The sequence below is a fragment of the Aedes aegypti genome, chromosome 3 (assembly GCF_002204515.2).
Source record: "Aedes aegypti strain LVP_AGWG chromosome 3, AaegL5.0 Primary Assembly, whole genome shotgun sequence".
Taxonomy (NCBI): Eukaryota; Metazoa; Arthropoda; class Insecta; order Diptera; family Culicidae; genus Aedes; species Aedes aegypti.
In genome coordinates, this window is record NC_035109.1 from 290,474,957 (window position 1) to 290,497,856 (window position 22,900).

General features: G+C 38.5%; 1 protein-coding gene across 13 annotated transcripts in view; it reads right to left on the reverse strand.

Moving 5' to 3' along the window:
- Positions 1–9,056: 9,056 nt before the first annotated feature.
- Positions 9,057–22,900, reverse strand: part of LOC5576251 (pantothenate kinase 3) — a 115,499-nt gene continuing 101,655 nt past the window's right edge. For all 13 annotated transcript variants that reach the window (XM_021849846.1, XM_021849838.1, XM_021849845.1 and 10 more), the window contains 2 exons: positions 10,587–10,722; positions 9,057–10,524 (listed from right to left, as the gene is read on the reverse strand). In XM_021849846.1, coding sequence (XP_021705538.1) covers positions 10,324–10,524; positions 10,587–10,722 — 337 coding nt within the window. In that variant the 3' untranslated portion in view covers positions 9,057–10,323. The remainder of the gene's footprint in view (positions 10,525–10,586; positions 10,723–22,900) is intronic.

Here is a 22,900-nt window from a genome sequence, read left to right on the forward strand (position 1 = left end):
CAAACCAAAGCCTCTGTAGCTTGGTTTGCACCAGTATTGGGTACAAACAGGGTAAATAAAATTAGTTTTGAGTTAGTTTTGAGACCATTTTTGGATAAAATAGAGCCCTTAGAGACCTTTAATTGTCAATAGGGGCGTTTTAGAAATAGAGACAAGTTTCTAAAAAATGAACTGCTACCAGCCCTGTAAGTGTAGCACATTTAACATATTTTTCAAAGCTTGTAAGAAAATCTTGGAAACACTCTTAAATGATTATTTACCCATCAATGTAAGGGTCTTCCTTAGCCGAGTGGTTAGAGTCTGCGGCTACGTAGTAAAGCCATGCTGAAGGTGTCTGGGTTCGATTCCCGGTCGGCCCAGGATCTTTCCGTAATGGAAATTTTCTTTGACTTCCCTGGGCATAAAGAATCATCGTACCTGTCACACGATATACGAATGCGAAACTGGCAACATTGGCAAAGAAAGCTCTCAGTTCATAACTGTGGAAGTGCTCATAAGAACACAAAGCTGAGAAGCAGGCTCTGTCCCAGTGGAGACGTAATACCAAGAAGAAGAAGAAGAAGTAAAAGACCCTTCAATGTGTCGGAAGTCCCATTGATCAATTAGTTAGGATTTTTGTGACATTAGTATTTTCGGCCAACATTTGTCTAGTGCGGGGCCACTGTGCATCGTCGATTTCCCCCTTTTTCCATTGTGATGAAATTATCCGCACCGCTTGCATTGCGAGTGGGATGGGATGGTTGAGTCTCAAGGTGAAGGATACATGCAACTCCCGTAGCGGGAGAGTGAGAGCGCCGTAAACGCATGGCACTCAGTACTAGCATGGAAGTGCATCAGAAAAGTGCATCTTTGAGAGAGCGAGTGCCCGCAGTGTTATGGACTCCTACAACGCAGTAAGCGCGCGTACGAATTTTCAAGGGCGATCCCATTTCGCTCTCCAACTCTCTTCTGTTTTGCACAGTTCGATTGTTGGGGTGTTGGAGTATTCGTGATCAAACGTCAACATCCCACCGCAAAATCGCTAGTGTTTGGAGGTGATTTTAACCTCAAAATTGCGAAATCATCACCTCCAAGTTAGTTCTAACACCCTCCGTTACATGGATTATGGTGGCGCGTCGATCGTCGCAAGTTTCTCGTTAAACAGTCAATACCGGTTGAATGATTGAAGGTGTTTGTAGGTGATAATAGGGTTGGAAAATCGACAATTTTTAAGCTCTAAAATGTTTTAATTCCCAAAATTCTCATTTTTAGAACTGCAGATTTAGCCGCTGTCAGCTCGAAAGCGTGTGTTATCATATTTTACAGATTTGAAAAGATAAAAAAAACGTGGTCGATTAATTGGACCATCGCAGAACACATTTTTGTCGACATTCACAATAACGAATCATTAATAGTTTGTTGATAATATTCAGTAGATAACCCGGACGAGGCCGTCGGCTTCGTGGTACGCCGCGCACACGTTGGCTTTTTGCAGTTGAAGAGGATTTAAGGTGAAATAGTTTGGAATCAACTTCTAAGATTGTACTAAAACTTCAAAGGCACAAATCTCGCGAAGAAAGCATCCCACAACAGTGCACTTTATATTTTGGCTTTGTGCACTAGCAGAAAGCTTAAAATAAGAAGATCAGGAACATTTGCCAACTATTCCTCCAGTTTTGTGCCTTTGAAAACGTGAGTAGGTGGAGAAGTCGGCCATTGTACCGGCCGTCTTTGCATTCCGAGATGTTTCACCTTAAGGGCACTTAACTATCAGGGCGACTGGAAGCGATTGGCTCAGTACCGAGCCCAGTGGAGAAGAATTATCCATTCGGCGTAGATTCAACGTAGCGGATTGTAGCCCATCAAGTATCAAGTAAGTAATAGTTTGTTGAATAATCATATTTACGTAATTTGTCCCGGGAAATTCCGGAATTTTAAGATTTTCGATAGAAATAAGACATTTACAGCTTATGCTCGATAACTGGGCTGCCATTCCAACGCACACACACATTCAAATAAAAATCGAGGGGGACTTAGATGCAAAGTTTTGGTTGGCGTCATTCGGTTTTGGAATCGCGTCGTGTTCGTGTCATTCCGTCATTGAATTCGCGTTTTAATCGAAGAAGACTCTTTCCCGGATGAATCAATGGAAAATACTTCACTTGATGCATCATCCGTAAGTGGGGGAGATCATCAACAGGAACCGGAATTCACGAAAGCCATTCATTCGTTGGACTACTTACTTCACTTCGTGCAAAATGATGCTGCCGATGTAAGCCGCTTGAGGTCATTGAGAACAAAGCTGATCGAAAACGAATGGCGCAAGCGAGCTTTGTAGATCCAGTGCAGCGATTTTTATTAAATGAATTTTCTAAAGTACACACATGAATTTTGTATGAATATCAATAAACCAGTTAAGAACAAAGCAATAATAACTATTTGTGATTTATTTCTCATTTCGACATATTGCACATTGAATTGAAAAAAAAATTTAAAATCTAAATGAAAAAAGACAAATTTACAATTAAAAAAATAATGCCGAAATCTTATTTTGCATTTGCACGCCCCTCGTCAGTTACGGGATGGTGAAAGTTTTTGACGTTTACCTGTTTTTTAACTGGGCTACAGCCCAGTTAGCGAGCACCCAGTTAAAAAGCAGCCCAGTTAAATAGCACCCAGTTATCGAGCATTAGCTGTACTCGATTACTTTTTCAAATCGACGTAAGTAACTTTCATACGGTTTTGAGAAAATTAAATAAGAAGAATCACAATCTGTCTTCTAAAACTGTTTTAAAATGAATCAACTTTTTAACATTTTTAGTCGTGTACATCGCTTAAATTTTGCATACAATCAGCTCGCATTCAAAAATTAGGTAGTTTGTATTATTTACCACAACAATTTTATTACAAAATGATAAGCCGTTTTATTCAGTTACTTGCGACGTTTTTGTACCAGTGGAAAATCGGCTCAAGTACTGTTTTGTTTTGATTCGTGGTTAAGTCATTTTGTCTCTCTATACAACGAAGCGGCGAAAGTAGCGGTTAGGTTGCAATACTGCCACCACACGATATACGAATGCGAAAATGGATACTTTGGCAAAGAAAGCTCTCAGTTCATAACTGTAGAGGTGCTCATTGAACACTAAGCTGAGAAGCAGGCTTTGTCCCAGTGAGGACGTAATGCCAAGAAGATATTATGTTCTATGTGAGGCGTGATTAACTTGTTCTTATTTGTTTTAATTCTGTCTTGGAACAAAAATCTTCATTTACCTCGACAAATTTCGAGTACATGAAACGATTTTGAAAATTTCATTGGCTTTTTAAAATAATGTTTTTTTTTGTTAAACGTGCTCACCAATTGATCATCCATCCTTGACTGAGCAGCAACAAGTCACTTTCAGATACTGAGATTTCAGATAACTGATAGCTTGAGCTTGATTGGCCGCCCGTGGTTGCTACTCCAGTATCGCCAGATCAGCTGCACTTACACAAGGAATCAATCAGATGACTTGGGACTTACAGAAACAGACACCCTCAGTGTATAGGTGCTGGTGTGATATTATATATATTTTTAGGCAACAATCTGAGTTGTCATATATCTGAGATATCAGAAAAACAAAGGTTTGATGCTCACTTGCGCCGGTAGCGGAATTTCATATTTAAATAACCATCACATGTTAGCCTTCTTATACTAAAAAATTTAACGGAACATTATGACAGTCTAATTTTGATTACCGTGCAAGCACCATATTCTGAACGGTTGAGAAAATCCAATTTGAATACAGTCGAAGCTCGTTATAGCGACATCGCAATGGACCGTCGGTATACGGAGATGTCGCTATAAAATCGTCGTTATAAAGAGGTTGGATGTCGTTATGGAGCATGGAGGAATAAAACGATCATAATATGTACTAAAATAGATAAACGAATGTCGTTATATTGAGTGAATGTTGAATATAACACTAATGTCGCAATAGAGAACGGTCGAAACAGATAAATGTCGCTATAAAAGTTGAAATTAGTATGGGAAATTGAAGGGACCATTGGAAATGTCGTTATAGAGAAATTTGTCGCAATAAAAGTTGTCGTTATAACGAGCTTCGACTGTAACTTAAATCATTAACGATTTCAACAGCTGGGATATTGGTTTGTCTTGCCGTTGCATTTGTCTAATATTTAAATAAACGTATAGATTAAAATAAAACCACAGACATGTGTCTGTGATAAAACGTTCATCAATTATCAATCATTTGAAAAATCATATGTTAGTCTGACGCATGCATGTTCCTAATTATGGACGCCATATACATCGATGGTCCTAATTATGAACATACATTGTTCCTTATTATGGACAGCAAATGAACTTTTCGTATAATATTTGTTGAAAAAAAAACAACTTAACCATGTATTTTAGTTTTGAAATGTTACAATGAATCATGTTTCAAACTGACAGTTTACTATTTTGGATGTAATGTTCAACATAAGGAATGGACCGTTCAGAATATGGCGCTGTCTATAATATAGTACTGGCACGGTACGTGTTTGGGCATTGATAATTCATTAAAACGGTCGTTAATCTTAGTTTCTGTCGTAAAATAGTGGTCGTAAAACGAACTATCGTAAATAGGTTAAAGTGTACAATAAAATCGTTTGTTTGCACTTCAAAATCATTCGTTGTTTTCTGAAACGAAATAGTTTTATTATATGTACGTAATGAAATTCAATCTCTAAGTTTGAAACAAACTATTATTGTTATATTGTACCAAGCATTTTAAAATATTTTACTATCGTGATTCGTTAATTTTGTATTGAGAATGAACTTCTTGACGGATTACCTTCTGTTTAGTTCGAATTTAATCGTTTGGATGACTAGTTTATCGAGGAACATTGGAATGTCCATGTTTCGGAGTTAAAGTCGGGTAAAATGACCCCAACTTTTATTGTATAATTGATTTCTCACATGACGTCCGTAGTCAGAACTATAAAAAGAAGTTGGGTTGGAGTCATATTTATACCAATAAGTTGGGTACAAGTTGATTGAAAAGGAAGTTCGGATCATTTTTACCAGACTTGACCCAGTGCCCCACCAAAAATTCCAATGAAGCTAAAAAAAACTAGACATTCAGACGCTTCCATTCGAATTAAAACGAAGGCAATCCGTCAAGAGTTGTCAAAATAGCAGCAGTTGGGTACTATTTTTTTTTTAATGTAATCTAGTTTTTATTTAATAACACGAAAGAGCATGCTACTGCCACTACTTGAGCATTTTTTCCCGCTCAAATAACGGCTATATCATGTTTAAACTTTCAAATTGGGTCCATAAATGGACCTTGACACTTTTGATCATGTTTGACGTTCGCTTAGTCGACAAAAACACCACAGGGGGTTTCAGTTTAAACACTGGGGTTGTTCCTGTCTGACATTTCGGAAGGGACACGGAAAACAAAATACACCCAAAACTTGAGTTTAAGCCAAAGGATGTGACAAAATCTAAAAAAAAAACATAAAAAATGTTTTTTAAACTTAAACGAACGGAATACATTAGAAAATTGAGTAAACATGTGTTTTTGACCTAAACTTAAGCGTTCGGCACTAAAATTGGGACAGGGCTTTAGGACCCTATTTAAGCTTTTTCCCATTTGTTGGTCGGATACGGGTTAAAGAGTACAATTCTGTGACAATTGCCGTATTAGATCATGCGTGGTATGCACCTGAAACGTATACTGCCCATAAACGCATAATTGTCCCATGTGAAAAGGAATAATTGAGCAGCACATTTTTCTATGCGGAAAGGTGACAGCTCCATTTGATTTGTACGGCAGGCGTTACCGACGTTATGAAATCAGCTCTACTTCTCACAAGGGAAGGTCACGATGGTGTTAGACGAGGTTTTCAACCGGACTATTTTTGTTAGATTCTACATGTCGAAATATGCCTTTCGGGTGATGGACCAGTGGTGTAGCCAGGAGGGGCTCTAAAAGGAGCAAATTTTGTACGTATATTATATTATTAAGCTAATTGGAAATTTGACAAAAACATTTTTTTAGTGTTTATTGTGATGGTAGAGAACTCAATTGACATTAATTTATGTTTAAAATGTATTTTTTCAATGCCATAGACGCAATCGGGATGGATTTCTTATTAATACACACTAAGCTCTTACGGTGAATTTCACCGTAATCTCAACAGCTGAACAATTCGGTGAAATAAAACACCGTAATTCCGTCGAAATTTTACGGATTACGGTGATTTTTCACCGAATACTGTAAAAATTTACCGTACTCCGTTAATTTATTTCACCGAACTGTTCAGCTGTTGAGATTTCACAGGAATCCGTAAAATAATTTAAGTGTGTATACTATTCTAATAAAACCAAATTTGTGTTGGTGTCCATATTCCATGTTAGTTACGCCAATGGCATAAAAATACATTATAAACATACAATAATGTCAGTTCTGTTCATTACTATCGTACTAAATACTGAGAATCTTTTTGACAAATTTTCAATCGACTCAATCATATTATGTTCGTACAAAATCGACTCTTTCAGAGCCCCTCATGGCTACACCACTGGTCCATCACCCGAAAGGCTTTGGGGTTTTTCATATTTCGACATGTAGAATCTAACAAAAATAGTCCGGTTGAAAACCCCGTGTAACACCATCGTGACCTTCCTTTGTGAGAAGTAGAGCTGATTTCATAACGTCGGTAGCGCCTGCCGTACAAATCAAAGGGAGCTGTCACCTTTCCGCACAGAAAAATGTGCTGCTCAATTATTCCTTTTCACATGGGACAATTATGCGTTTATGGGCAGTATACGTTTCAGGTGCATATGACTCTTCCCTTGTCAGCAGCGTACAGCTCAAGTAATTTCGGTAGCGGAATCATTCCTTGACCGTTTTATCGTAATAACAAAATTTGAAAAAAGGCCTCTTCTAACCCTAAGCTTTCCTTTATTAAGATTCAGTATACCCCGGGCTTTTGCTAGACATGCTCCAATTTTTCAGTTTCATCCTGAGAGTGCACTCAGGAACACCACAGAACGGTTCAGGGCCAACAAAGCTCGAAGCTGCACCCTGCCTTGCAAGATTGTCGGCGATTTCGTTCCCCTCAATTCCACAATGGCTGGGTACCCAGTATAATGTAACTTCGTTCCTATTGGCCAATTGCTGCAAAGAAAGAAAGCATTCCCACACTAACTTTGATCTACATGTGAATGCCTTTAGAGTATTCAAAGCTGCTTGACTGTCCGAGAAAATACAGATCTTTGCAAACCTATTGTTTCTTTTGAGACAAACATTTGTACAGTCAATGATGACTTGTATCAGCTTGGAACACAGTGGGACTGCGCCCCATAGCAATTAACTTGCTGATACCAGGACCGAAAACTCTAGCTCCGATATTGTCACCCATCTTTGACCCGTCGGTATAAAATACAATACAACCTGGACGTAAACTTGGCGCACCGGAATCCCAAATATAGCGGCTTGGTTTAATTACTTTAAAGGGAACATCATAGTTGGTCTTCGTTGTCATCCAATCTTCTATTTTTTTCATATCTGAAACTTAAACTTCTTCATTACGCAACTCAAACTTCTTCATTACGCAACTGGTTTGAGTTGCATAAATAATTATTACACAATGATTTTTAGTAATTCAATATATTGGCGAATGCATCCCGATATGATTTTAATACCCTCAAGTGGATTAATTTAATGATGTTTATAGCCTCGTTGGATAAATGTACGACTCGTACTGTAAAAATCATCATTCTGCAACGAGTTGCGTAAACTATTATTACCTAATAGTTTATTTTACAGGTTCAAGCGCCATTAGACATAACAGTGTACATTTTTAACACATACAAACAAAATAACAATTTCTTCTTAAGGTGAAACAGCTTTGGAGCCAAGGCCAAGAAAATACCAAAATTTTGAAGGCATTGGAGTCTCTGGATTTACTATTGGAAGTTTGTACAAGAAGATCAAGCTAGTTTATTCGCTTTTAAATTAATTTAGTGCCCTGAAAACGTAGGGGCCCTAGTCGGCCATCTTTGAATTCCGAGATCTTTTACTTGAAAATTCTAGAATTAAATGTCATGTGTTATGTTAGTTTTGGAGAACCGTAAAACTAGCAGTTTGGCCGAGGTTAAGGAATGCAATAATTTTCTAGAAGTTTTTGGTATGATTCTTTGAAATTATGCAGGGTAGTGAGTAAAATCAACCTGTAATGGTATAAAAATGCGAGGAGTGCTTTACCGGTGTCTTTGGACAACCAAAAATTCGGATTTTACTTAAGCAGTGAACTCAAAAGTTCACTTCTAGTAGATTTTGAGTTCCAATCAAACTTTATCGCTGAATAAGAGAACACAACGGTTGCTGACAGAACTTGATTCTCGAAAAAGTAACTCATGTATTCATTCACTACTAGAAAGTTCAGAACAATTTCGAGTCGAACTTTTTCCCTACTTCATGGTACATATCATTATATTTAAGCAACTGAAATATGTGAACTCAAGTTCGGTTATTTACTTAAAAAGTAAGCTGCTTCAGCCAAAATATGTCCTTTTATCTGAACTTTTGGTTGCTTGGGGTAGCCTCAATCGAGCTGAGGTTATATCTATCCGTAATCAAAGGGAAAATACGCAACTCGCTCCAATTCATGGAATATAGCCGTATACCGATCAAAGGATCAAAGTTTAAGGGGCGGCATCATTTGTCTTTGACCCGTCAGTGTATAACATTCTGTCGCTGCTAATATGACTGAATTTGTTTGCAGACATCGTTAGTATATATTCCTCGGCAAGCCTCGTAGGATAAATTTACGACTCGTGCTGTAAAAATCCTCATTCTCGTAGCAAACTCGATTTTTACAGCACTCGTCATAATTATCCAACTCCAAATGTACGAATCACGCTGTAAAAATCATCATTCTGCAACTTGTTGGGTAAACAACTGTTACTAAATAATAAACAATGATGATAATACTTCGACTTATAGTATGTTTTGCAAGACTGAATTATTACCAACAGAAAGGATTGTGATATCTTCTACGATAATACAATAAAAACTTCCATCTCAACCTTTGGCCAAATTTGAAGATCCATATATTCGCTTTTAAAATTTTTGTTTTATGCTTACGACAGAGGAAAATGCAATAAATGTGTGGTGTGTGTTTGTGTAAATAAAAAAACGAAACTGCTACGGAAACACTTTCATAGAAGTCACTGATTCGTCATACGTACATAAAAATGGGAGAAATTCAACAATATTATACCTATAAAAGAAAGTGTGTGCAGCTGATTGGAAATTTCTATCGATTTGTGAATCCAAAATTTCGAATCCAAAACGGTTTCAACATAACAGTAATAAGATAATCTCTATCTACAATGTCTTCAATGACAGTGAGCGAGGCATGCAAGCAAGCATGCTTCTAAGTAAATTTGATTGGATTGGTGTATTAAAGATCGAACTACGATTTCAGCTGCCAGATTGCTGCAATAAAAAGTTTAGTTAAGATTTTAGTTTGAAAAAACGGGATTTTGTTGCAAACAGTTTCTTTCCTTTATCAGGTTATTCTCCAGAAGATATTTGCACCCATTTGTTAAGACCAACATAAACTGGTAGAGTACCTAAACGAATTTGCCTACACCGTAGAAAACTAACTGTTATCTCTATAATGGGATAACAGAGAACGTTAAAGACTATTTTAAGAACTAAAATAGCCCATTTTTTGTTACCTATCTTAACTGCAAAGAAAATGTGTCTTACACTATCGAAAGGAATTGGAAAAGTACGTCCGACGACATAAAAAGTGGTGCTATTTGTTTCAAACTCACTACGCTTCCCTCGAGGAAAAATCTATATATTATGACGATCGAATCCGTGAGAAAAAACCGTCCGCTCTCTCAGATATGCAATTATATAACGAATATTTCAGTCATTTCAAACGCCGAAAACAGTTCTAGACTAAGCCGAATGAAACGAACAAATGAAATGGAAAACTTAATCGAAACTTTTGTAGACCTTTTGCGACAAATTTCGCCCGGAGCTTCCCTTGTAACAGTTCTACTATTTGATTCTCACTATCATGCCAGTTAAACTAAACGCTTACAATTATCCTATTATCTCTTAGCCCTTTTCTCGACGAGCTGTCCTATTGGTGTGGATATATAAGTTGTGTAAAGTTTTTTTAGATTTATATATATTTTTTGCTATTGGATCCTGGTGAATATGTTGTGTCTGTTTGTGTGTCTTTGTTTGGTATTTTCGCGTTGTTGTGTGAAGACGAATGCGCGAGCAACATACATTAACCTTACCTCTACGCATGCTTAGCTTAGTTAGCTTAGGTCAGCAGGTCGCCTTCGTTGTCAACGTGCGCGTTAAGCTCGCCGTTAAACTGCAGCAAGCAGCCGATAGCACCAAAATAGCCCTCGTGCTCCAGGAACAGGGCCTTGAGCGTACCCTTGGACCAGTAGTCCATGGCAAACGCGAGCAGTTTCATCGAGATGGGATTCACCCGCAGGAAGTTGCCCACGAACACCACCTACGAGGTTAGAAAAAATTGTTCAATATAGGCAGAACTAATGGTACTCAGGAATGTCTTACCCGATCGATCTTCTCGTTGCTGGCGCACATCCTGGCAATCGAACCGATATTGTTGGTTATCGTTACGAGAGTGGCATTGGCAAGATCTTCCCTCGAAACGCTCGCCTGCCGATCGACGAGGTTCATCTGTCCGAAGCTGTTGAGTTAAAGAAACGTAATGTTCAGTAATAGGTAGTTTCAGATAAATGCTGGAAATTATGGGATAATCATTTAACCAGGAATTTAACCATTTAACAAGGAAGGAAGATGGCATGAATAAAATAAAACGTTGCAAGACTTATGTTCGATGTCCGTGTGACATGGTAACAATTCCAGAAATCTGGAGGGGGGTTGCTCTTTGATAACACTCCAGGAAGTACAATACGCACACTAGTTCCTAGTTGGCTACTGAGCAATGACGAAATAGGATACTAGATCGTACTCTCAATGGAGCCTTCCTTAGCCGAGTGGTTAGAGTCCGCGGCTACAAAGCAAAGCCATGCTGAAGGTGTCTGGGTTCGATTCCCGGTCGGTCTAGAATACTTTCGTAATGGGAATTTCCTTGATTTCCCTGGGCAAAGAGTATCATCGTACCTTCCACACGATATACGAATGCAAAAATGGCAACTTTGGCAAAGAAAGCTCTCAGTTAACAACTGTGGAAGTGCTCATAAGAACACTAAGCTGAGAAGCAGGCTCTGTCCCAGTGGGGACGTTAATGCCAAGAAGAAGAAGACCAGATCGTACTCGTAACGCAAGTCCGCCGTGAACTAGATTCAGGAGAAAAGGAAATCAACCACCGTCTTCCCAGCCCGATTGTGATTGGATTGTCAGTAGAGCAAGTGAGTGGTGCTGAAAAAGCTAGAGAAATTGTCGCTTCTAAATAAGGTAGAGGTATGAAATACGTTCTTCGCACGAACTCTCGCCTAACTGCCGAAAAGCTTCTAACCATCAAAAATCTGGTAGACGGGACACTTGTGGAAGTCGTTCCCAATTCAACCCTCAATTCAGTTGAAGGTGTGGTTTACGAGCCGGATTCAATAAACGATGACGAAGACGAAGAAAAGATTCTAGACTACTTGAAGTCTCAGGGGGTTACTAAGGTTCGACGCATTCGGAAATGGGTCAATTGAATTCTTCGTAACACTCCATTGCATGTATTGTCACTGAAAGGCGCGGTACTCCCCTAGTTCATATACTTCAGATAACTACGGGTTCCAATGCGTACGTATTATTCATCGCCTCTTCTGTGTTACAATTGTGGAATTTACGGACACCCTAAAAAAGCCTGTAGAGAAGCATCGATCTGCCTACACTGTTCTCAAGAAGTACATATTTCCGATGGGGAACAGTGTCAAAACCCTGCGTTTTGTTTGCATTGTAAGGCAAATCATCCAATCCACTCGCGCGAATGTCCCAAGTATCAACAAGAAGCGAAAATCATCAAACACAAAACCAACAACAGAATCTCTTTCGGTGAAGCCTGCCGTGAGCTGCGCGATAGATGTGGCGATACGTACGCTAGCGCATTACAACAACGGTTGCATCAAGTTGAATCCGAAAAGGACACGATTATTGCCAACCTTAGAAAAGAACTCGAAGCCGTTAAAACAGAATTAAAAAGTTTGAAAGAAACCTCGCTGTCGGTCCACCCTAACGGCACAATTGAGATTGAAAATGTGGTGCCATGACTGGAACGCGAACAAGCGTAAATGCAACTACCGGAAGGAAATCTCGGAAAGACAAACTATCAATGACACCTGCGAAAGACTCTTCGCACAGCACGAACAATAGATTGCTTCACAATATGGAACTGCGAAACCGAAGCCGAAGTGATAAGCGTATCAATAACTCCCCTCCGGGTCGAAACCGTGAAAAACGAAGGCATCTAGATTACAATGATGGCCGCTAGTAACTCTCCCTCGTACGCTCCTGAAAATACGAACCCTGCAATGAATCCGGACCCTGATATGGACAACGTACTAGCAGTACTCCAAACTGAGCAAGACGACCCTCGCATACAAATGAACTACGATTATGAAATTCTCCTCAACAACACGCGACGAGAAAAGATAATAGAAAATGTAAAACGGAGATTTGAGGGAGGGGAATGTGTAGTACCCCCTCACTTCCAAACACGGAAGCGAGTCTAGGTAAGGAGGCAATCCGGGACGTCTCTCTCCAACCCGTTGACTGCCGATTTCCTAGCTCGGTCGCAATAATACATTATCAATCATGTCGACCACTACTTCCGAAAGAAACACTTTGGGATTCTGAAGCATACGACCTGAGAAAGACTCGCGAAGAGGAAAAATATCAACGTCATATGCAGCCCAGATTCCCCTCTCACGAAACGTCAAATGCAGCCCACTGGCTGAAAAAGTGAAAAGTATTGTGTTCAAAGTAAACTGTTTTTAAAAACCTCAGTCGGCGGAGCAGGTTTTTTCCAAAGTTACTGATAAATCTAAGCAGAAGATTGATTATTTCTAATGTCTGCTACGTTTGCTGGCATGAAATTTCACTCAAACGGCTATTTATGATTCAATGTGATGCAAACTGAATCATTTTTTTTGCTGAGAGGTTCATGTGAGAGTTTGAACAGCATGCGCATAATTGGTATAAACACAAAGTGGAATAAGAAAAAAAACTCAGCAATCACAGAAAAAGAAGACCGTCTTCGCGAGTCTCGTCTCAGCTTACGACCGGCTGTGCCATTTTCGAGCGCTGTCCTCTAATAGCAATGCAGACCCAAGCAACCAATAGTTCGGATTGTACTTAAGCAGTGAACTCCAGATTTCACTTTTGGTATAAAACTAGTTTCAGTGAAACTTTTTCGCTGATTAAGAGAACACCATGGATATTAAATGAACTTCATTCTCAGAGAAGTAACTTATGAACTCATCAACAACTTGAGAGTTCAGAACAAGTTTGAACTGAACTTCTTTTGTACTTGAAGGTAACAATCAAACTTAAACGAACTTTATGTAAACTGTATAGTTCGGGTAACTACTTAAAAAGGGAGCTGATTAAGCCAAAACATGCCCTTTTATCCAAACTATTGGTTGCTTGGGGAAGGACACCTCATCATTGATCGCACCAACGGTATCTTCAACCACGATTCGCCAAGCGCGAGGCCTGCCACGTCGACCCTGACCAGGGATGTTGCGGTTTTGTCCGAAGAGCCTCTGGCGGCAGTCGGCGTGGCCCCTTTATCATCTCGGGCAAGTATTCAAACTTTTATATCTCAAAGTCAGCAGTCAAACTCCATTGGTCTTTCCAACAATCTAGGGCTACAAGCGGCTACAATTCATCATGACGAAAATTCAAAAAACGATGAGAACTCTCTCAGCAACTCGACCCTCGGCGACGCAAGCAGAAAGATGTTTTTCATCCAATGGAATATTCGCGGCCTTTGGTCCAATCATCCCGAATTGTGCCACCTAATATCGCAGAATCGTCCAATAGCAATTGGTTTACAAGAGATGATGTCTAAAGATCAGAGTTACTTAATATCAATCATATCAGCTGATGGCTGATGGTCTAAAACTATCAATATCACTTGCGAGCTATCAATATCACTTTGATTTGACAACCAACAGCAGTGATGCGACATCGCACTCTAGATCAAAATCACTGCAGAATGAGTGATCACGTGGTCATTATCCATGCTATTAATGTTTTTCAGTGACCAACACATAGTTTCAATTTATCTGCAACACTGTCGAAAATATCTTACTGGTAAATTGCCATTTTATGTGCTTAATTTAAAGCTAAACTTAACCCATCAGTGATATCCATAGTCTATCGCCATCAATGCACTGGTGATGGAATAGACAGCATGATGTTGATGTGATATGGAATGATCCGATTTGTATCGCAGTCGGCCTGTACAAATCAGCAAATTTAAAGCATTGATAGTGAAATCGAGCAACTCTGCTAAAGATTCTGGCAACCAGTCTTCGAAGATCATCATTGCTGCACAGATATTTTGAAAAGCATGCTTTGAAAATATCATTGCTTCGCGTGGGATTCGCGCTTTTTCAATTCAATTGCTCCTGTGCTCACTTGATCAAAAATAATACATCATTGATTTGAATCATTTCAACGCAAACTGCATCCCCTAAACCTCGGTATGCATAAAAAACAACCCCGTGCAAAAATGTGGTTTTCAGAGAGCTTTGTGAACTTCTTGGCTCTCCCGTTGGGAAATTTGTCTCAAGGCAGTATAGTAAATGAATAAAAGTGTTGTAGTCTAATATACTTACCATGAATGTAAACTTATTATTGATCTGAGTATTTAATAGAACTCGTTTCAAGATTAACCTTATCTAGGAAAAAATAGTTTGATGTAAAATGTTAGTTATATTTTCGCTAGTTGAGTCCATTTATGTCGCCAGTATTCTGCTGGCACTGCTTATCATCATTCTGCTGGCACTAGCTTATCATTACATAACTCCGAAACATATTTCCTATTGACATTAGGCAATTGAAATGTCAAAAAATGGTGCTTTTTTAATTTAATTAATGTGATTTGTTTGCTTAATTTAGAGTAAGAATATAGCTTGGTTTATCCACTGTTAATTATTTTATTTGCTTTGGTCAACTGCGGGCAGTCAATAATGCTCTTGCTCATACTCATGTTAATAATTTTATTTGCTGTGCTTTGAAAAAATAAATTTGAAATTTCACGCTAAAGAATCGATGTTTTGTTCCATTCCCGTACAGTATTCAAGAAGCCAAAACGTCGAAAAATAGTGAATCGCTGGGTTTCCTCTGATTTAATAAGACTGGACCCCACGCCAAAGCAAATAAGGTGAGAACAAAGGCGCGTTTTTGATATGGTAGAACTTTTCCAGGCAATACAAACAGTTTTATTTTTGATTAAACATGAGACAACATATTGTTAAGTAATTAATAATGACGTGTCAATGATCAGGATCCGTTCCATAAATCTCATGCAAATTTCAAACGATCCATAAAACCAACATCGTTACAGAGTTGGTGTTTTTCTTCGAGCATAACGCCAATGTCGTAAAAACTCATATTGATAATACATCACATTATTTTCTTCAGGAAATACATTTGAAACGGATTGTGGCTGTAATAAAAAAGATTATATTAACATCTTAAGACACTTGGACAAATCAATTGATACTAAACAACAGCTTCAGGAGAATCACTTTATTTACACAAGATCTTTCACTGTTTAGAGAAGCAGGGGAATTGTATTTCTTAACTGGGTACTAACACGCACTTTGAGACTCGCAATGAAAAAAAAAAAACATTGTTGGTTGCTAGGCCTACCACCAATGTTTGTTACCCTCCTGCAGCGTAGCCCGCTTAGTCGAGGGGCCACAAATGATTCAGATAAATGATGCAGTATTTTCAGCAAAATGATTGGAGCAAATCAAAGCCTTGTTGGATTGGAAAGGAAGGATCGTGCATTCTCTTTCTCCTTGTTTTATGAATCAAAGCAACGCAATGCAAAGGCAATTTTGAAGACTGCTGGCAACACCCTCCAGACACAGTACACATGGAACCTTGCTAATCGTCATTACAGTCAAGGCGCTGGTGCAGCTGGTTTAGGAATCTTGAATGAGGTTCCACATCACTTCACGGAGGTAGACACCTCAATCCCGGTCTCCGCCGCACGACTGCATAGTCCATTCAACACTACCGTGGTATCCGTATACGCTCCTCCCAATTGCCCGGATATGGACATCATAGAAACTTTAGAACACATCAAAAACAACCTAGAACCGCCGTTACTCATTGGTGGCGATTTCAGGGCAGCCCATGAAGCATGGGGCAGCAACAAATCAAAGCGAAAAGGTATGCTCCTTCTTACGTGATTCGTAGATAATGACCTCATAGTACTCAATAATGGAGAGCCAACGTTTATCAGCTCATTGCATGGTAGCACAACTTGCATAGATCTAACCGTAGCCTCTAAAAGTCTAGCGAGAAATCTATATTGGTCGATGTGGCATGACACACACGGTAATGATCATTTCTCAATCCATGTCCATTCTGAAGAAAGCATAACCTGTACAAAACTCCGGAAACGTTGGCTATATAAAAACGTCAACTGGCCACAATACGAAGAAAACGTTAAAAATTGTCTGCGTAACGGGCCCAACTTGGATCTTTCAATTGAAGAAGTTACTGAAATGATCCTTAGCTCCGCTAAATCAAGCATTCCATGAACAACAGGTCAACCACCCAAAAGAGCAGAGCTAAAGAGGCGAAAAGCACTAAGGGGCGGTCCATTAATTACGTAAGACAATTTTCGGGGTTTTTCAACCCCCCCTCCCCCCATGGTAAGAATTTTTGTATGAAAATTAAAAATAAATTGTATGGCGCGTAAGAAATCTCAAACCCCCCCTCCCCCCATAAACCCTTACGTAATTAATGGATAGCCCCTAAGAAAACTGAAACGTTTTAATGAAACTGATCCAATGAGAGACGAAGCATGAGTAGAATTTCAAAAAGCTCGTAGTATTGCTAGGGAAACGGTGAAACTGGCAAAGAAAGAGGCATGGGAAACTTTAATCCTTTAACTTTAAGCTCCTTTAATCCACTCACCCCGGCTGACATTATTTGAAGTAATTTTAACAAGCTATGTGGAAAAAGAAGATAAACGTTTAAAGGACTCACATTGATGATAATTACAAGCAGGATCCAGCAATCATTGCCGAATACTTTGCTAATTACTTCAAAAAAACTTCAACGAGCGATAGTCACGAGGAAGTACTGGAATCAGTAAGCAGGCGTGTACCATTGCTTTCCCCAGAGAAAAATCCATTGGACAATGACTTCAGTTACCAAGAGCTTCTACGAGCAATCGATGGAACCAGAGGATTTTCAACAGGTAACGATAACGTTGGTTATCCCATGATTCGCTATCTACCCATCTCCGGAAAAGTGGCAATGCTACGAAGCTTCAACCGCGTCTGGGCTCAAGGCAAGTTTCCTTCTCTAAGGAGAGAAGGGATTGTTGTACCAATCCCCAAACCTGGTGTTCAACCAAATTCTGTAGAAAATTATCGTCCAATCACTCTGCTGAGTTGCATTGGAAATATATACGAGCGCATGGTGAATCATCGTCTGACAACTTTCCTCGAAAAAAACAAGTTTCTCCATCCGAGGCAGCATGCGTTCCGAGCCGGCAGAGGAACTTCGTCATATTTTGCTGAGTTGAACGAAATCATCGAAGAGGCCAAACGAACAGAGACTCATCTTGAATTCGCTCTATTGGACATCCGGAAGGCATATGACCAAGCCTGGCGACCACATATACCGTAAGGACGCCATTCACCGCTCAGCTCCATTCACCGCTCAGCTCCATTCACCGCTCATTGAATTATTTTGAAAAATCTGAACAAATTTTAGCAATAAAAGTCATCAACATGTATTAGTATACCAGAATGGATTATATCAGAATGAAATTCATATGATTTAATATTATATACCTACTATTATTAAAAATAACTTTAGGCTGTTTAATGCGGTAAACATGAGTTGAAAAATGATTTTATTATGGCAGATCGAAAAATGCTTCTTAGCTGCCACGCTTTAATATGTTGTTGTATTATAGTACAAAGTCATTTTTAATGAATAAGGATTTCAGGATTAACATACTCTTGTGGAAATCTTACAAAATTGTCTAGATTATTGCTAGTATAATTAAAAAAAGGATAAACAATCAATTCAATCTCTGGATATTATCCCGCAAGATTTTGCGAAGAAAATCCTGGAAAAACATAAGATGAAATCCATAAAAAAATGTGTAGGAATAATCGGAGGATATCTTTGAAAAATTGCTGAAGTATTAACTGGTGTAGAACCTTAAATGATGTTTTGAATACTCGATTGTAGTTTTTTAATAAATAATTGAAAAATGTTTGGAAAAAAAAACCAGTAATCCTTGGATGGAATGCTGGAGAAATTTCTAGAAAAAATCTAACTCAATAATGAAAAAAGGTTGAATTTAAGGAATTACTTGAAATAATCTTGATAATCCCTCGAGGAATTTTCGAAGCAATTCTTTGGAATAACCGTAAATGAAATAGCGTAGAAATTCTTGTCGCGTTTCTCGAAAAAAAAAAATCCTGAACGAATTTTACTAAAAACTTTGGAATTAACCTTTGCGGATTCCCTTGGAAAAAAAATCTTTGGTAAGTCTATTAGAGTGACGACTGACGAATAGAGAAATTCGGTTGGAAGGTTAGTGAAAAAATATCTAGACCCTAGGATAGTCTTTGGAAAATTATTCAAAGTAATCCCTGAGAAAATTACTAAAGGTAGTAATGTTGAAGTGCTCAAGTATTTCCTGAAGCAAATTCTGGAAAAATTCCTTAAAGCATCTTTGAAAAATTACTGAAAGAATTGGTAGAGAAATTTTTTGAAGAATTTCTGAAGAGGATCCAGTATTAGTTCCTGATAGTACTGTGGATTAAATTCCCGGAGGACCACTAGGATAATTCCTGAAGCTGTTATTGAGAAATATGAGAAGACATTTTGCAACATAATTATCTGCAATCAAGGTTAGGAGAAAAAAACCTTGGAAACCATTTTGGTTAAAATAGACTTGAGAGCTTTCATCAAAAATAGGCTTTTCAGAGACTTGCATAAAAATAAAGACCAATTCTCTAAAAAGAAACCTGCTACAGGCCCTAGATATGTTAATGCATTACTCAAATAGCGGCGCAGCCGAATTTTTTTCAATTGAAGAGAACTTTCTTGCTCTGAATTTTGACGCTAAAATCCTTTGTCGTGAACACATTCTAGCATAAATTACTGTCTCAAAATAATGTCCCTGATTGTGATCGAAATTCCCTGAGAATTCCAGGTTTTTTCCAGGTTGCATAAAATTCCCTGATAATTCCAGGTTTTCCAGGTTTTTCCAGGTAGTAGACACCCTGCAAGAGCTTCTACGAGCAATCGATGGAACCAGAAGATTTTCAACAGGTAACGATAACGTTGGTTATCCCATGATTCGCCATCTACCCATCTCCGGAAAAGTGGCAATGCTACGAAGCTTCAACTGCGTCTGGGCTCAAGGCAAGTTTCCTTCTCTAAGAAGAGAAGGGATTGTTGTACCAATCCCCAAACCTGGTGTTCAACCAAATTCTGTAGAAAATTATCGTCCAATCATTCTACTGAGTTGCATTGGAAAGATATACGAGCGCATGGTGAATCATCGTGTGACAACTTTCCTCGAAAACAGCAAATTTCTCCATCCGAGGCAGCATGCGTTCCGAGCCGGCAGAGGAACTTCGTCATATTTTGCTGAGTTGAACGAAATCATCGAAGAGGCCAAAAGAAAAGAGACTCATCTTGTATTCGCTCTATTGGACATCCGGAAGGCATATGACCAAGCCTGGCGACCACATATACCGTAAGGACGCCATTCACCGCTCAGCTCCATTCACCGCTCATTGAATTATTTTGAAAAATCTGAACAAATTTTAGCAATAAAAGTCATCAACATGTATTAGTATACCAGAATGCATTACATCAGAATGAAATTCATATGATTTAATATTATATACTTATTATTATTAAAAAATAACTTTAGGCTGTTTAAGGCGGTAAACATGAGTTGAAAAATGATTTTATTATGGCAGATCGAAAAATGCTTCTTAGCTGCCACGCTTTAACATGTTGTTGTATTATAGTACAAAGATAACAACCAGCTCATGAAAGTAAATTAATTCCAACTAGTTGTGTATATAGAGCCTCATACTTATGATGAGCGGTGAATGGCGCCCTACACATGTATCATTGGCATACGTGTTATTCGGTACCATTATACGTTGTTCACATTTCAACTTTTTCCTACAAAAAAAAACAAATGTTTTATCTTGCGTCTAGCGGAAAAAGTTGCGAAAAATATCGAAAAACCGATTTTTGACAGAATTTAATGTGTTGAAATGCTGTAAAATGAGCGGTGAATGGCATCCTTAAGGTACTCAACCAACTCGATCGTGTTCATGTCGGTTATCGTATGACAGCACGGTGTTTGAAGTAGTTTCCAAAGATGTTCGGATCTTGGTGTACGCCGATGACATTTTATTGGTAGCAGCATCCAAACACGACGAAAACTTCTGACTGCAGTTAGTGCAGTTAACGACTGGGCTAAAAAAGTCAGATTCCGTCTATCAGCTTTTAAGTCTTGCGTCTTACACGTATGTCAGAGAAAAAGACACAGAAAAGCGCGGGTAAGATCAGCAATTGTTATCGATGGCGAAGCAATCCCAGAAGTTAAAACTGCGCGCGTTCTCGGGGTATGGATAAACCGGAAAAGTAAGTTTTCCACCCATAGCGGCAAGACAAAAGAAGCACTTCACAGTCGGATCAACTTCATTAGAGCTTTGGCACCGAAAGCAAATCGATCAACCTTGGGAAAATCTGCAATGCAGTTTGTTTGTCAAAAATGTTATACGGCATCGAACTTTTCGGAACAGAACTAACCAGTTCTCTGCAGCCTATCTTCAACCAACTGCTAAGAACATCATCGAGGGCACTCAAATCTTCTCTGACCTATTGCCTTGCTGTTGAAGCTGGGGAACTGCCACTAGAGCTACGGGTAATCGAAATACTAATCCGTAAGTACTGCCGATTGGTGGAAAAAACGATAACGACTATCCTCATCCTCGCAATACAGTTGATATTGCGCTCCGCGAAACTACAGGAGGTGTTATCAGTGTTGCCACAAGTACAGATTTATCTGGAAAGGTACAGATTTTTTGATAGTTTTTGGTACAGATTCTGTACGGTACAGATTACAGATTTTCCCGAAAAAGTACAGATTGGTACAGAATTTTGGAATTGACGATTTATGTGACAAGATGCGTGGTATTCGGAACTAATTTCCGGAAAACTATTATTGTAAGATACTATTTCCATAGACTTTAATAATAATTATATAATAAGTGAAATTATTTCAACAAAACTATGTTTAATTTCCAAAATAATTAGCATTTTAAGAATAATATGTTTTTGACAATATGGGTGTGGTACGGATTTTAAGGACAGATTTTCAGAATATCTGGTACAAATAAGAAAGATTTTTGAGCCTTCGGTACTGATAAAAATGTGGCAACACTGGGTGTTATTCCTGATATCACTATGATTCAATGTGTTGGCCGCCGTCCATGGAACTGCCCTCAGGTACAGTGTTGATAGACTCACACTCAAATCTCAATAAATACGCTCTCCCGTGAGAGCAAACTCATTAGAGATATGTTTCGCAAATCTCACGCTTGGGATTTTGATGCAAAATCAACTCAATCAACTCAAACCGTAAAAATTAATTCAGTCGAAAAACCCGGCAAAAACTCGTGAAACCCAAATGTTGTTGTTTACGTTAGAAAGGATTACTATAATTTTACCAGACTAACAAGAAATTAATGCCGTGTTTGAGTAAACTGTGAAAATACGAGACAATGGGCCGTATGAATAAAATGTAGTAAAGTTGAGTTTACTACATTCTCGGTAGTAGTAAACGCTATATGTGGAACACGAGTGGAACATGTTTGTGTCATTTTCCTTTCTACACCTTTCGAACATACTACTAACAACGCATTGCTATGAATAAAGGTAGCATTTACTACAAAGCTACTGGCAGTTAGCTTCAGAGGTTGCTACACATGCTTTGAAATTGCAGAATTGAATGGAATAATTTACTTTTGAGTAAAAATCATGAGAAAACGATATGAGTTTTGATATTTCGGCCTTCGCCAACGCCGATGATTTTTTAAATACTAGCTTAACATTTATGAAGAGATCTTGAGATTACAGCTATCAAATTTGGAACCACATATTTTCTAGCACCAGTACTGAGATTGTGGTGAAATTGCGGTAGAATTGTGATGCTCCCCGTGTGTTTTCTTAACAGTGTTTTCTTCTAAGTTTTTCTGTGATATTCTCGTTATTTTGGTGGGGTTTCTGATAGTATCCTTGGAATGTCTAGAACTTAGAATGTAGAGATTTTTATGAGAATTGTAGTGATTCCATTGGTAGTCGTTAGAATTCAATGAGGATCTCCCCTAAAACACCAGGGTTCCCTTTGAAATTATTAAAATTCTTAACGATTCCACAAAAAATCCCATTGAAATCTATAAAATATTTACCGACATTCAAAACGTTTATATTAAAGCTTTACTTTGAAATTCCAACGGAACTGGAGATCAACGGAATCTTAAAGGTTTTTACAATAATTACAAAGATTGATTTTCGGAATTACAAATATTCACACAATAATTCGCAGGAATCCCACCGCAATCTCATAGATTCTTACAGAAATACCGTCTCAAAGATACCCACAGAAT